The sequence below is a fragment of the Oculina patagonica genome, chromosome 14, assembly GCF_052425735.1.
Source record: "Oculina patagonica isolate OP01 chromosome 14, crgOcupat, whole genome shotgun sequence".
NCBI lineage: Eukaryota > Metazoa > Cnidaria > Anthozoa > Scleractinia > Oculinidae > Oculina > Oculina patagonica.
This window is the reverse complement of record NC_135771.1, coordinates 962,082-977,341: the sequence shown is the minus strand read 5'-3', so window position 1 is coordinate 977,341 and position 15,260 is coordinate 962,082. Positions and strand designations below refer to the sequence as shown.

General features: G+C 36.0%; 2 protein-coding genes across 3 annotated transcripts; both read left to right on the top strand.

Moving 5' to 3' along the window:
• The first annotated feature begins 384 nt into the window (after positions 1–384).
• Positions 385–13,198, top strand: LOC144639447 (allatostatin-A receptor-like). 2 transcript variants are annotated; one of them, XM_078498775.1, is made up of 4 exons: positions 385–724; positions 1,992–2,072; positions 10,316–10,598; positions 12,324–13,198. In XM_078498775.1, exons 3-4 carry the CDS (start codon positions 10,355–10,357, stop codon positions 13,190–13,192), a joined length of 1,113 nt encoding a protein of 370 aa, XP_078354901.1. In that variant the 5' UTR covers positions 385–724; positions 1,992–2,072; positions 10,316–10,354; the 3' UTR covers positions 13,193–13,198. The 2 variants fall into 2 exon arrangements, with proteins under 2 accessions (XP_078354901.1, XP_078354902.1); XM_078498776.1 differs by lacking the exons at positions 385–724; positions 1,992–2,072 and having other exon boundaries at positions 10,231–10,598.
• Positions 3,322–6,625, top strand: LOC144637961 (QRFP-like peptide receptor). Its single transcript, XM_078497044.1, has 2 exons — positions 3,322–3,673; positions 5,109–6,625. The coding sequence occupies exons 1-2, from the start codon at positions 3,427–3,429 to the stop codon at positions 5,975–5,977; spliced, it is 1,116 nt and encodes a 371-aa protein (XP_078353170.1). The 5' UTR covers positions 3,322–3,426; the 3' UTR covers positions 5,978–6,625.
• Positions 13,199–15,260: the final 2,062 nt, after the last annotated feature.

The following is a 15,260-nucleotide window of genomic DNA, read 5'->3' as shown; positions in this document are numbered from 1 at the left end:
TCCTGTACAACGTCCGTATTTCTTCAAACCACGCGTATTTTGAACACTTGTATTCCCAACACGTGTAAAGACCAAGGTCAGTCATCTCAGTTTACCTTTTTTGGAATTGCCCGTCGCTAGGCTATACTGAGGGAAGAAGTCATTTTTCTCTTCAGGTTATGAAATTCAAAAAATTATGCAGACATAAGGGTTTGTTTGTTATTAATTTTTTTTATTAGTGAAATCTCGTTTAGTTCATTTTACATATTTGTAACGCGCATTTAAAAACCTTAATTGAATTTGCGCTCTAGAAATGAATACTATTATTATTATTATTATTATTATTATTATTATTATTATTGTTATTATTAAAATTAACATGATAATTAAGGAAATGCGGAAAAACGTAATATGCCGCCTCTCAGGAGCTAAGAATTGATTGCTGACGAAGTTCCTTATTAATTAACGGACACTGAATAACAGCTGGACATGGAGTTCAGTTGTGACATTGTTCAATAGCTGGACCATATTTTGACACCGACTTTTGACACTGTTTTCACTGATCTGTGTCAACATATCGCAGTACAGTTTGTTTGTGTTAGATGAATCCCCCACCAGGTATTCAAAGGGAACTCCTCGGTTCTTAGTTTGGAGCTGGGCTGACACCCAGATGCTTAAACAAACCTACTGTTTTGTTCATCGGAAGCAACTTGGCTGCAAGAGAACATTTTCTCAACTTTGAATGGTAAGTGTGGTTTCCGTTAATTAGTTTTTGTAGACAGTTGCTATTCACCCAGACAAAGACTAAAACATGTTACGTACTAAAACTTATACTGAAACGCTGACTTGCTCTTACTGCAGCTTACTGCATTGACTGCACTACAACAATCATGCATTACCTGGAGAAAAACACCATATTTACAGAAGCCTCACATAGATAATACAGAATCATTCTAGGCAAAGAATAGTATCGGTAATGACATCCGCTGAGGCTAAATTTAAACAAAACGCCGTCGAAACACAGTGATCGATTGTGCTGCAGATTAGCATTCTCACAAAACTTGAAGTTGGGATACTTGAAAAAAAAAAAACTAGTTTCCATAAGAATTGTATAGGCTACAGAAAAGTTGCATTTTTTCTCGTTTTATCAGTAAATTACAACACATTTGTGAATGAAGAATTAACGCCTCTAGGTTCCGACATATCTGCTGGAACCAACAATAAGGCTTAAAAAAAAAACAACCCCTTCGAAGTTCAGTTGTTGCGATGTCTCATCAGCTGCAATAAAACAAGCTTTGATTAACATTGCCACAAAAAGTGAAATTGGAATACTCGAGTAAATAATAGTCTCCACTGGAATATATATATACGCTGTAGAAAACTTGTAATTTTCCCTTTATTAATATAATAACAAATTCGTGAGCGAATAATAAACGCCCTTGCGTTCCGCGGACAAAGATAAAGGGTTATGAAGAAAATCGTTTAGGATTTTCCTTCTCAAGAGTAGCTATCAAAACGTGCCTAATTGATTTCTCTATTGTATAAAGGATTTGGCAAACAGGCGCCATTACTGGTGTATGAATTGAAAAATGGCTGCTTACTGTTTTCAATAGACAAAACATTTACAATTTAAGTTATTTTGTTGCCTTGAAAGCTCATTTTACTCAGTATGAACCCCTCACCAGCAAACCAGGCACATTCTGTCCTTTTTAAGTTGTTTTGAGCGAGAAAAACAAAAACAGTCAGCTGGCAAACATCTCAACGGCTTTTTTTCCCTTATTTTTGTGCGGAATATTGTGGATGCAGTCCTCTGATATGTAAACTAAATCGCTTTCTTTATGAGGTACTTATTTATTTATTTTTTTACGGTGCGTGTTTTTTTTTACGTGGTCATCTTCTAACTAAAAACATTCAGCTACCTTAAGTTTACGCGCACAATTACCTTACATAACTAACAACAAACATATTCTCTTTGTAAACGGTTTTAGCTATAATCTGGCATTCTTTTTCAGAAACAGCTGAAAAACACTGATACAGGCATAGTGGGCAAGATGCAGTCCTCCTAGAGTTATATGCGCGAATTAAGGAGTTAGGTAAGGTTATAGTTTGATTTCATTTGTCTTCGGCGGTTACCGCCACAAATATGAATTCGATTCAGCGGTCTGTTCTTCCAAATAACTGAAGTAAATACAGTTGCAGCCGAACCAACATATGTTTTAATGATATCTGAATGTTTGGACTGAATTTGACACTCAGCAAAACGAGCTGTCATCATATTAGTCTCGGACGCCGTATTGATTTCAAGCTTTTACGCTTTACGGGATAATACTAAGGAAATTTAATTCTTGATCCGGAATGGTGATAAAATCAAATTAAATCTCAGTGGCTGAATCAAACGAAACTCGATAACTTAATGAAACAACGTAAATTTGAAATGCAATTATTAAGTTAAAATAAAACATTGAATGCACATATTTTACACACTGTTATTATTCAGACCAATAGCTCCGCAGAATTTTTTTATTTTTGACCGACACCACATTTAAAAAAGTCAACAAGCGGAAACATTTTGATTAAAAATATCTTACTTACTGGATCCAAAGCCTATGAAGGGAAAATATAAATTTCTGTTAAATTTCTTGTAATTTCTAAAATCACAATAACAAATTAAACATTGTATGTGTGGCTACTTGAATACTTAACGGGGAGACAACCGAAACGAAACTAGGTTGAGATTTCGAAGACCTTGCAGACGATGTTATTCAATTTGAAAACATTGCTTCGTGTAACTTCATTGAAAATTGTTTTGAGTAATGAGAAATTGTTGTAATGAAACGTTTATTAAAAATGGACGCCATCCTGGCTTAGGCATTGTCTTTGTGCGAGCCTAAAGCCTGTTTATGTCAAAAACAAGCCTAAAGATTGTTTTTTTAAAAAATGATTGTTTGAGAAATAAAATAATTACGGGATAGCTTATAATTTGTCATGACGTCGTATCCGTCGTTTTTCCCAGTTTGTTGAAAGAAGAAAACGCTTCACAAAACATGATCAAGTAAACAAGAGACCAAGAATATCGTTATTTGGACAAAAAAGACAGAAATAATCATTCACAATTACAGTTAGATAACACCCAAACGACTTCTTTTAAAATGGTCCTTTTCTATTTATCGATTTCGAGTAAAATTCAAAAATTAAGACATAAGCGGGAGAAACACCTTTTCTTGGATATTTACAGAGTTAAATGGAACTGTCAAGTAAGAAAAATAGTTCCGTCTTTTAGAGCAGGTGGATTTGACCAATCAGGCGATAAAAACGATATCTTTATGCGCAAATTTATTTTACTGAAAAAGGTTGTTTCGCCCAGACCTGATTATTGAAGATTTTACATGACCATAGAATATAAGCTTCATCTGAAACGTAGTCGCGAGGTTGTGAAACGTTGGCAAAATGAACTCAAGTTCAAATTTTTCTTTAATATCCGACGATGCAAATTCAAATGTCATGAAGGATAAGAGTGGAATAATCAGATCAAATGAACACAGCCAAGTTATGACGGCCATTTGTGCGTCCATCGCTTTGTTTTCTTTCACTGGTAACCTCCTGCTGTGCATTGTTATCTTGAAAAGAAGAACAATGTTAACCAAGCCTTACAATGTTCTGATATTCAACTTGGCTGTTACAGACATGTTAACAGGTGAGCCTGACTATTTCATTTTCATCATGTAGACTAGAATTTTAATTTTACTTTAAGCAATCATCCGCCCTTAATCCAGAATTAATTTTCTTCTAAGATCGCAAACACAAAGAGTAAGGCACAGGATTCCCAGTGTAGTTCTCTCTGGGCTATTCACATAAATCCATGGACTGGGTTGTTGGACGAGACCACATAGATAGAAGGATAGCGACTGCCCAAGGCGCCTGATATGCTGATGTCTGATCTCGCCCCGTAACGCTAACTGTGAAGCGCATTGAGCTTTCTGAAATCCACTATACAAGAAATTTTACCATTACACAGCAAAGCCATGAATCACCGCCCGCATACTCCACGTCCATATTGATTAGCCTGCGAACAGGCTCCCCGGTTGGGTAGAGGACGAAAACAAAATCGACAATGGTCGATTTTTTCTGCAGATTCGATCAAAGCTTAAATTACCGTAAGGATAGTGAAAACTCATCATGCTATGAACTTTGTTTGTGCTTTGAATATCAAAACGACTGATACAGTGGAGATTTTCATATCCAAAGTATCACAAGAAAAGAATTAGCACAAAAAAGAAGCATTTATAACAGAAAAGTTTGCTTTCGATATTTTAAAATTCAACTTAGGTAGCAAAGCCCAGGCGACACCAAGAAAGGAAATAAGACAACCATGTTTATTAGTTTCCTATCTTTGTGTCTCCTGAGCCTCGACAGAATAACTTGTTGCATCAAATTGAAGTTCAGCTTCCTAGCGACATTAAAATTAAATTCTTGGTTTGACTTTTGTGACGCTCTAGCAGTATCCTCCCTCGCAAATTTTTGAGCAACTTACGTCACATACTTTAGACACTGAACCAATGTTATCACATCTGGCAAGTAGACAGAAAGATGGAAAGACTTCTAAAGTACTGATAAGTCAAAGGCACTCCGAGTAAGGCGATCAGCAATGGGATGTTCGATTACTTAAAAATGTGAGATAAAACCAATATGTACAACAACATACTATTTCATTGCAAGGAAAAGCAACAGTAAACAATACAGTCAGTTCTGAAATTTATTAATTTTAAAAAAGTTAAATAAAAATAAGATGTCTTTATTTCGACACGGTAGTATTTAGACAGTTAAGATTGTGGGGACTTGTCGAATAAAATTTTGGAAGTGTTCATTTTTGTGGAGGAAGGAAAACTGAAGAACACGAAGGAAACCCTAAGCTATTAAGAGCAAGGACGAGAAACAACAACAAACTCAACCACTGCGCACACCACATTATCCAGAATGGTTTTTCATCAGGTATAAGTGTATTAGGTTACATGACAAACACCCAAGTTTTTGCTTTGATTTACTTGTTGACGCTGACCGATAGCAGTATCGATAGCCAAATAGCAAAATTTCTGTCAGTTATGACTGTGTTTTACATGTTTTGTTTGCAGGAGTTTTTATAACAGTGACACCAGACTATGTTCTTGGGCAAAAGCATCTTTCGGTGAATGAAAACATTGCTGGTGAGGTGTTCTGTCGCCTGATTGGTTCCACGTATTTTCTGTTCTTGTTTGGCAAAGGTTCCACCTTGACAGTCATGTGCCTCGCTATTGAAAGGTGGTTTTCAGTTGTGAAGCCATTAAAGTACAAATACGCATTCAAGAGAGGAAGATTGCTGTTGTATATTGCCATAATATGGGCCTTCAGCTGCTTTACACAGATCAACGAACTTTTTATCATGAAACCCTCACACGGAACCTGTGAAAAGAGAACTCCTCCTTACGGCGAGAAAACTGAAAAGCTACTGACACTGCTGCATATCTTAGCAACTTTCTTTGTTCCAAGTATTGTCACGTGGGTTACCTTTGCGCATGTGTGGCTTCACGTACGTACAGCGATTCATCATCGCGCGCACTTGAGTAACTACGAGCGTGCCAAACAGAAGCTTATACGCATGTGCGCATTGACTGCACTTCTGCTAACAGTCTGTTGGTTTCCGGCGGAAATGTTTTTCATTTTAAAGGAATTCAATGTTGTTAGGCTTTCTTTAAGCTTCTATCAGTTTACAGACATGCTTGCAATGTCCAACTCTTGTTTCAATCCTTGGGTTTACTTTTTATATAATCAGGAATACAGAAGAGCTTTCCTTAGCCTAGTTACAGTGAAAAAGAGAAAGCAAGTCAATCGAACTACTACCTTTAACAAAGGTATGACTACAGTTAAATCGCCTTCAGTGGTTCTTACTCGACAGGTTAACATCCAGTCCGAACACGAATTAAAGGAGGCGAGCGCTTTTGACGCCTTAAACAGAATACCATAATCATCATCATCATCATCATCATCATCATCATCATCATCATCATCGTCATCGTCATCGTCATCGTCATCGTCATCATCATCATCATATCCTTTATAGTCATTCAGTCATACAGTCGGGGAGCAACCGCTGTCATTCGGAAATCTTCGGAGATATACCCGAATAAACACGAACACTAGACGAGTTGTCGGTTCAAGCCCTCGTCAACAGGATTGTGAACATGTCGAAAACAGTGGACTTCTGCGCCATCAGCACCAGCGAGAGATACTTGGTTATATTAAACCAAGATTTTAAAAATTAAATTGACAGATAGCCTTACTTCGGATTAAAAATAAGCTGACCGTGATGTTTTCATTATGGAAACTGTTAATTCAATAAACCTTAGAAAACAAGACATTTTTAAGCCATGCTTAACTGACTAAACAGTTTCTAAACATCCGAAATATCAGTGAATTCCTCAAGACAGTTTTCAACCAAAACAGCTAATTGTTTTTATCTTACAAAAGACAGTTAAGGTTTTCGCTTGGCTATAAAATTTGAATTAATCAAACTAAAACAAAAAATTGTATTGAACTTTGAAAAATAAATTATAACCAAAAAATAAAGTTATAGCTGCCAATAGAAAGGATTGATATAACTCTTGTCTGTGTAACTCGAATTGTGAGATCAATAAAGAATAAATTTATTTATCAATGGAGGCCTTTCAGTTTTTGTGGGTTTAAATGGACTTCAAAAGAGTAAACTCCGTAATAGCAAGATAGGTTTCTGTTTAAAATTACAATAGCCAGTGACAAATAAATGGTAATGACTACAAAGTACCAAAAAAAGCAATTAAAGTTACAAAAATGAATTTATTAAGTAAAGATGTATTTTTCAACAATAACACGAACATGGGACAAAGAAAAATTCTGAGTCCCCGAAGGGAATCGAACCCATGGCCTTCAAGATATCGGTTGCCCTAACCAACTGCGCTTCGAGAGACTCGTGGTCAGCTGGTCCATTTACTAGGTTGATTTATTCTGAATTTAGTTAAGTTTTAATCCGTATTTCGAGAAGCAGTAAAATGTAAAGTATTTATTTATTTATTTTAGGGGAGGGGGATAAAATTATCTTGTCGTCCTTTAGGCGAAGCTTACGGTAAGCGGTGTCTGAATTTTGTAGACTGCAGACTAAAAGTATATATCCTGTTACCATTACCATTATTGAAAGCTAACAGTAAACGGGCTAACAGGAGTGTTTTGAGACTATCTGGAGTGTTATTCAGGCTAACCGGAGTGGACGTCAGTAAGTCTGCAGTCTGTATTTGTCAGACAGCCACGCATAGCTACGTTAACTGTAAGACTGCTTTACAGTTGCGCAAGGATTTTCGTTTTCATTTTTAAGTCGATTATCTTCAGCTATTGTTACGTGCCTCGTATTTTCTAATTTGTTTCATTTTCTGTATACCTTATCTGCGCCATTAAATATTTTGTAATAAATCTGTCAAGAAGGGCTTTATGATGTGTCGATGTTTTAATATTATCATAAAAAAATTAAAAAAATAGCATATCCTGGCAATATTCAGTTTTTTTTTTTTTAATGTATGCAAAAGCGTAATGTGATGGTAAAACAAGCTGCTTCCATTTCAAAATTGAAAAAGAGAGATTGAACTTTTGTTAATCCATTGGATTAACGCATGAAATCAATTCGCGATCATTTCAATGTTAAGAGGTCGTTGTCATTCTTGGTTGTCATTTCATAGCTTATTAATGTTACCTCCATTGAGGTCGTCACTCATGTAGTCTTCACTTGTAAAGATCAATTTTGACTGATGGTGGCCAGTAAGTGCTACAACAATTCATAGCACCGAAACTGATAAAAGGATTTTTTTTATGCCAATGAAAGTTGCCATGTCATTTCGTAGATCACTACATTAATCATTCCATCTCATTTTGTCAACGCTTTTACGGTAATCCAACTGGAAATGAACTTTAAGCTATTTTAAATGAAAAAGGAAACTAATGAGCAAAGCGATCAGAAGCAGTCATAGAAGCAGCTGAATAGAAGCAGTATTGAGAATTTCGAGCCCCTGGATCGGCGTCTTTGCTTTCGCTATACTCACATAGTGCAAGTTCTCAGAGCTAACTGATCGCGAATTCTGAAAATTGTTATCGTAATTCGTTTTTAAAGGTAGGCTGTGCAATTTATAGAAAAAAAAACACATTTATTTCCTAGTCTACGAAAGCGTCAATTGGCGCCCTTTAACTTACATCAGCCTATCTCGCGTTTGTGTTTGTACATATATTACTGTCATCCTTTTCTGTCAAGATACGAATTACACTTTTTCTATAAGAACCTTTTTTATAAGAACGTCGAGGCTGAAAAAAGGCCAAAATTTAAGAACATCCTAAGAACGGCTGAAATTTGGTTAAGAAATTTTTTTATTTTCCTCTTTGTTCTAAGTGACAAATATATGTACGAAATGAATAGACTGAATACATCTTCATTCAAATCCTGACCAGTAACCAACATTGTCATAACTCATTGTTGACGTGAACATGGTTAGGAATGAATTTACTGCAATACCACTTTGTTTTTCAAATTTAAAAAATATAAACATTTTAAGAACATTTTAGGCTCAAATCTTCGAAAAAAGTTAAGAACGTTTAGCCTCGGCCGAAAAATTAGACGTTCTTATATATAAAAAAGAGCGTATTACGAAGCCGGAACACTTTTTTCTTATAGTGCTAGTGGTGAAAATTTACCAATTTTGCACTAGGTTGTATTACCAAAGCGCTAGGATCTACAACACTGTAGAATTACTGTAGAGTTACTTGACAACTTCGGTTTTATATTCATTTACAAAATTTTACGTACAACGACTTTTCGCTTATTTGTAGTTAATTCCCTAGGATGTAACAAATTCTGCTTAAAATGAATGTAGTGGGTGTTTTTTCTTACTTAAGACCACGCATTTCTTGCTGTTTTGCTATTACTCTTTCGAAGTCGGATTAAATTGTTTATTCTACACCAGGTAATATTTTGTAAAAGAAAATCGTTTCCCGAGTTTAGGTTTGTAGTACCGAGCACGGTTTTACGTTTATATCGCAGCGATTTCTGATGCAAATGAATAGGTGTACAGGTTATCTTTTAAGGACTGTCTATATTACTGCAGCTTATAACATTTTAATGCTTGAGACAGCTCATTTGGAAATATCCATAAGACGTTCTTTCTATTGTTTCTTAGGTGATCGACAGAAATTTACTACCTCCGGTTTCGTTTACTATTTTGTGTTAAGAATCCTTAATATTTTCTATATATTTTCGTTCAAATCCAAATCCACATAACTTGAAAAATATGGATGTAGAGTTTCAATGCAACGGACAGTAGATCTTGTTTTATAATGCCAATTTTTTTAAAGAAGTCTCGTTCAATTGCTTGTTTTTGGGACAATTTCGCCAACATAACGACGAAGACCGACCAAAGTGATCCGGACTTCGTTTTAGTATCCACGATCAGAGCTTCCTGACATGAAGATTCCGGATCCGCGCACAAAATCTCAGCTAATCCGCGATCCGCTGTATTTTGGAAGTCCGCGAATCCGCTCAATGTGTCGCAAAAAATCTGCAATCCGTGTGTGTTTTAAGGCCTACTCACCCCCTGCCCCATCTTGTAAAGATATGACATTGAAGGTGTATATAAGTTAACTAACACAAGCATGCACGAGTTTAACGGGATCCACGAACGAGAGAGATAAAACAAAGTTTTCCAAAAAGGGGAAGAGGGGAACCAAGATGAGTTTATTTTTTAATACAATAAGTCAGAGAAAAAATTGGTTGCCAGTCAGCGTGTACCTTTAACCACTTTTTGCCAATGATTTCCTGCTTGTATTCTTGACCGGTTTCCAAGAAAGTACGCTGTCGAGCAAACCATTAGAAAAATCCTCCAAATTATTGTTCATAGTCTATGTATGCAGACAATTATAAGCCCAACCTAAAGGCAAATGCATTTTAAAGTGTTGCTTTCATGTCCAGAAGAATGAGTAGTCAGTTCTTATATTGTTTACCGAAGTGCACTTTTAAAGCTACGAAATGGAATGAAAGTGGAGCGAAACTTTAAAGCTTAACCGGCAAGCATCCAGCAAAGCATCAATTACACAAACAATGCTTAAAATTTTTGGTCAGTTTTCCAATATCAATTAGCAGTCAATTTGTTTGTGCCACACACAATGTGCACAAATTGCATCTGCCACCTGAAACTCCTGAAGGTGAAATCTATAAAAAGAATTATTTAAATGCAAATGGGTTTTAAATATGGATTACGGAGTTATATTGAAGCATGTTTGTTAATGTATTAAACAGATAAGAGAAGACCTTCATTGCTTGCTGCAGACAGCCATCATGAACAACACAACTCGCATCAATAGAACAACCTGGCCAACAAACAAACTGGAAGAGAACAGCTCAAGCCAAGACACTGAAGACAAGCCACATTTAATACTTCAAGCGCTTTTTAGTGTCATTGCAGTGCTGGCGTTTTGCGGTAATGGTTTGTTGTGTGTTGTAATACTCCGTCGTCGCCGATTCCTTAGGTCGTCGTACAACCTCCTTATTTTCAGTTTGGGTGTCACTGACATGCTAACTGGTAAGTACAACATGAACTACCAGAAAATATTCGACCTGGCATGTTTAGCAAGTTTTCTTTACACTTAAAGGGACTATGTCAAGGATTTTACCAAGTTTTTTGAACAGCAAAAATTTATATTTGTGTCGCAGGAAATCTAAACATAATAGTACATTTGTATTAAAACTTGCTATATTAGAGCACTGAAACTGTTGACGAGCATCGACGACGAGGAAACGGATTGCAACTTGGAAAAGCAAGGCTTACTTTTTTAAGTTACTTCCGCGCGTCTTCAAAAAAAAAAATCGATATTTATAGCTGTAGCTTGATTTCTATCTGCAATTTAAGGTTAAGTTGCCTACTACTAATTCCAGAACAGTCTAGACCAAAAATCTGCGAAATCCCCGTGACATAGCTACTTTAACCGCTAAAAAATTCAGTTAACATGCACTGTCAGCACGGTGACAGTAGTGTGCTGGGATACAATGATTTCAGGAACAACAGCTCCATTGCATGAATTAATGTATATATGCACGTCCTAAATTAACTGTCTGCTGGAAAATTTAATTAAAAAAAGGAAGTAGACGATAAAAATCAAAAAGTAAGACGGAAAAAGTGAAAATTTACAGCGCAGAATGAATAAACAATGTTAAAATTTGTAATTAACCAAAAAATAATCATCAGATGTTGTTTGAGACGTGCTGTTTTTGTGGTAATTTTGAGGAATGCGGGAAGTTAAGGTAAAGAAGCGATGAACGTTGGGCACGTACTAAATTTCTTACCGCGGGGCGGACATCATTCCTTTTGTAAACGTCTCCTAGCTCTGAGCTACAGTCTATGACAAACTACAATACTTGATTTTATCAATGTTATTCGTCGTGCAGTTGGACTGTAAGAAAAAGCAAAGAAGCGATTTTTAAAATCTGAGAACTTGCCTCACGTTATAATGAAATCGTCGTGGTGGGCGAGTTGAGCAAAGTAAATGGAAAATTCAAATATAGCTTTGGGCGATTAAGAGCGACGTTAAACATTGTAAGCGCAATTAATGGCAAACGCAGAGCGACTTAAAGTGACATAAGGTGATTTTAACAAAATTAATGGAAAATAAAATCGACTTTCAGCGATAATAGAGGATAATAACATGTGTTAACTTTTTGTTTACGTTAAACGTGTTAAACGTCAACGCAGACGACTGTATTTTTATTTTATTTTTGTTTTGTTTTTGAACGAAGACTGGATGAATCCGAAGCAGGAAAGTTGTGAAATTTACAAGCAATTCTGGTCTACGAATTGGCCACTTCTAATGAGAAATAAAAGAAAACTAGCGAAAGTGTTGTTATTGTAGAAGTACACCTAATTGCAATAACGTTGTCATAAAAAAAGAAAATAGAACAAAGGTAAATAGGAATTTTATTGACCAATAGCGTAGTTTCATAACTGGTAGCATATACAGAAAACTCACGAGTTTTTATCTACACACTTTAAGTCCACGTTTTTATGCTATAAGGCCATTTGTACGAATAAATTTCATGCATTCGCCTAATTAATTCCTGTTTGACTTTTTCCTTTGACCTTTTTTCTATGACAACCATATTGCATTTAGGTGTATACATAATTTCAATTCGCATAGTCATTCATTGTTGTTCATCGTACGATTTTGTAGCGATTCAGCTATTTACGAAACGATGATTTTTTTTAACGTTTCATTGATTATGAAAAGCAACTGAAGTTTTTATTTTTTTGCAGGTCTCTTCATCGTTGCAACGCCTGGTTTCATCATCGAACTCGGTTCGTACCCAGCCCCTCGCGGCATAGGCGGGGAATTGTTCTGCCGCTTGATTAGTACCCAGTACTTCGTATTTGTGTTTGGTAAAGTGTCCGTTCTGACAATAGTAGCCTTGGCTCTGGAGCGATGGTATTCAGTTGTTAAGCCAATCGACTATAAAATAAAATTCACGAGAAAGCGTATTTATGTGTACATTGCCATTATCTGGCTGATAAGCGGTATTGCTAATGGATCAAAACCAGTTAAAGCCAGACTTAACGAATCGTCTTTACGATGCACATGGAGTAACATTTCGTACCCGAAGGAAATATTTATTCCAAGTTATACAGCACTAACATTCTTCATACCAACAGCGATAACTTGGCTGTCATTTCTTCATGTTGCTAGTGTCCTCAAAAGATCACCAGCAGAACAAAATGTACGATTTCGTAACACTCGAAAAAAACTTACACGGATGTGTGCTATAGTAGCATTCTTATTAACTACGTGCTGGCTACCAAATCAAGTCTTCTACACCCTCTCCGCGTTTGATATCACTAAGGCGGAAACACCACTACATCATTTTACCATAGTTCTTGCTATGTTTAACTCCTGTGTAAATCCCTGGATTTGCTGCTTTACCAATCGAGATTACAAGGCTGGATTCAGACGACTGCTATGTTTCGGTTGCAAGAAAATGCATTCTCGCCAGAGTCGCTTCTCCTCCATTGCCGGGGAAAACTATGCCTTTGATGGAGTATTGCAAGTATTACGCTTTCAATACATAAACACTGGTGTGACCATTGACGAAAAAGTCGACATTGATTTAACTTCTTATTCCACCAGTTAAAGAAGTCATAAATATTTTGCGATGTTCAGATTAACCTTCAAAATCAAAGGAAACACTAAATTACAAAATCAGTTGTAAAAGCTGAGACACTTTTGAACGAGGAACTTTAGACTGCGTCTGCTTTAACGTGTATAAATAAAGAATTTTGTTAGAGTTAGCCACCGCTTAGCAATCAATCACGTGTAAGACATGAAGCTAGAGAAAAACTATCAATAGAACTCTGTATGTAAATAAGGTTTACTACTTGACCTAATTAGTAGCTAAGTGTTAACCAATTTTAAATTCAATGAAAATGGAAAATACCGTTAAGTGTTAAGTGGGGCACACTCTTGCTTTCCCTCTTTTCAACTAATGTACGTTTTTAATGAACCAATCAATCAATCTGTCAAGCATTCGTGCATTATGTTCGCAGAATAAGAGCCAACAGTGGTTCTTACGATTGGTTCTTAAAAACTGTTGTGAAGGTAACACATTGTTTGTTGTTTGTTGCCATAGTAACTTACAAAAAAACAGAAGTTTATAGACCGCAATACTACTCACTAATAAAATTTGGTCATAGGACGATTGCATGATGTACAGAAAAAGAAAAGTTTCAAAAACCATCTTTGTCTAATATCACTCCATGTGAAAACCGAATATAAGATGTTCTTTTCATTATGCACAAAAATAAAAATACCTCAGACCCCTCCGACTTTTTTAATTTCCCAAGCGACTAACAAAAATTGATCATAACATCAATTAAGCCTGAAGTTATCTTTAGTTATCATCTATTATATAACAAAAACACGTGCTTTGTTTACTCTTAAAGCAAATTATGCGGAATCATCGCATTCAATGCTTACATTTGTTACTGAAATACATCAACTAGACCTTTTACATCAGTTACATCAAAAGATAACTTAATGACACCGTAAACTCGGCATATTTTGTTGCTACTTCTTTAAATAATAATAAAACTGCCACTACTAACTCGAAGGAGCAATGAAAACCGTGAAATTAACCAAGGATGTTTTGAACTGACGAAGATTAAAATGGATAACGAACGTCAAACTTTAAAAAACCTGCCAATTTTTTAAGATGCATTGTCTCTGACATAGCTCCTTCGTTGTCCGTAACATAGCTCCTTTAAACAGTAGCAGTTTGTAACATCTCGGCTAGCAATCAACTTAATTTTGAATATATTCTGTGCTGCAACGTTTGACTTGAATAGCCTTGGTCAGATGTGTCGAAAGTCTCATATAGCTCAGAGTAGCTCGAAGTTTTCATTTCCTTTAAAGAAATACCAATATACATTTATATGGGTGTGCATGAAAAACAAACCACGCACGATACAGATGTTGGTGGAACACAAGAAGAGTTGTGGCCGGATTTACGCGGTTTTCGAGTGGCTTTCACTTACCTAACGAAATATGTACTGATCCTTGGTTTTCCCAAGGATATGACTAAACTAAGCTTGTGAGACAGTATATTGATTACCTAAGAAACTAGTTTTGGTGTATAAATAAATATTAAAAGTTTCCAAGCTGGCTATATTTTTGTTGAACTTGGTTTGGCGTGCTCCGAGGTCAATAAGAGGCAATATATTTGACGTCATTTGTAAGAAAGGGGTATGCGATGCCAAATAAAGATGGCTGATTAATTTGGTACAATATTAATTTTAGGACATGCAAACTTGACTTTTCAATTTAATTTGATTTCTTTCAATAATTCCTTAGTAATCGAGAGCAGGAAAAAAGTACCAGTTAAATTTCTTGTCAGATTGACAAGAAACAGAAACGCAAAAACAAGTCATGCTGACCATGCATGCAACTGCAACTGCGAAATACGGTTGAAATATCCTGTAAAAACACCAATAATTAACTTGGATGTTAACGACGCATTGTATACCCTTCCATAAAGCTAACCTACAATAAGTGACAAAACTGTTGACACATTGTCATTTTAGGCCCTATTTTATAGTAATTTGGTCTAATTTTACCCTTTCGCCCCACTTTTTTAACCCCCCTCCCCCTATCAATGTTAAGGTTTGTTTTTGGGATCCCTTTGCTACAATCATACAACAGTGGAT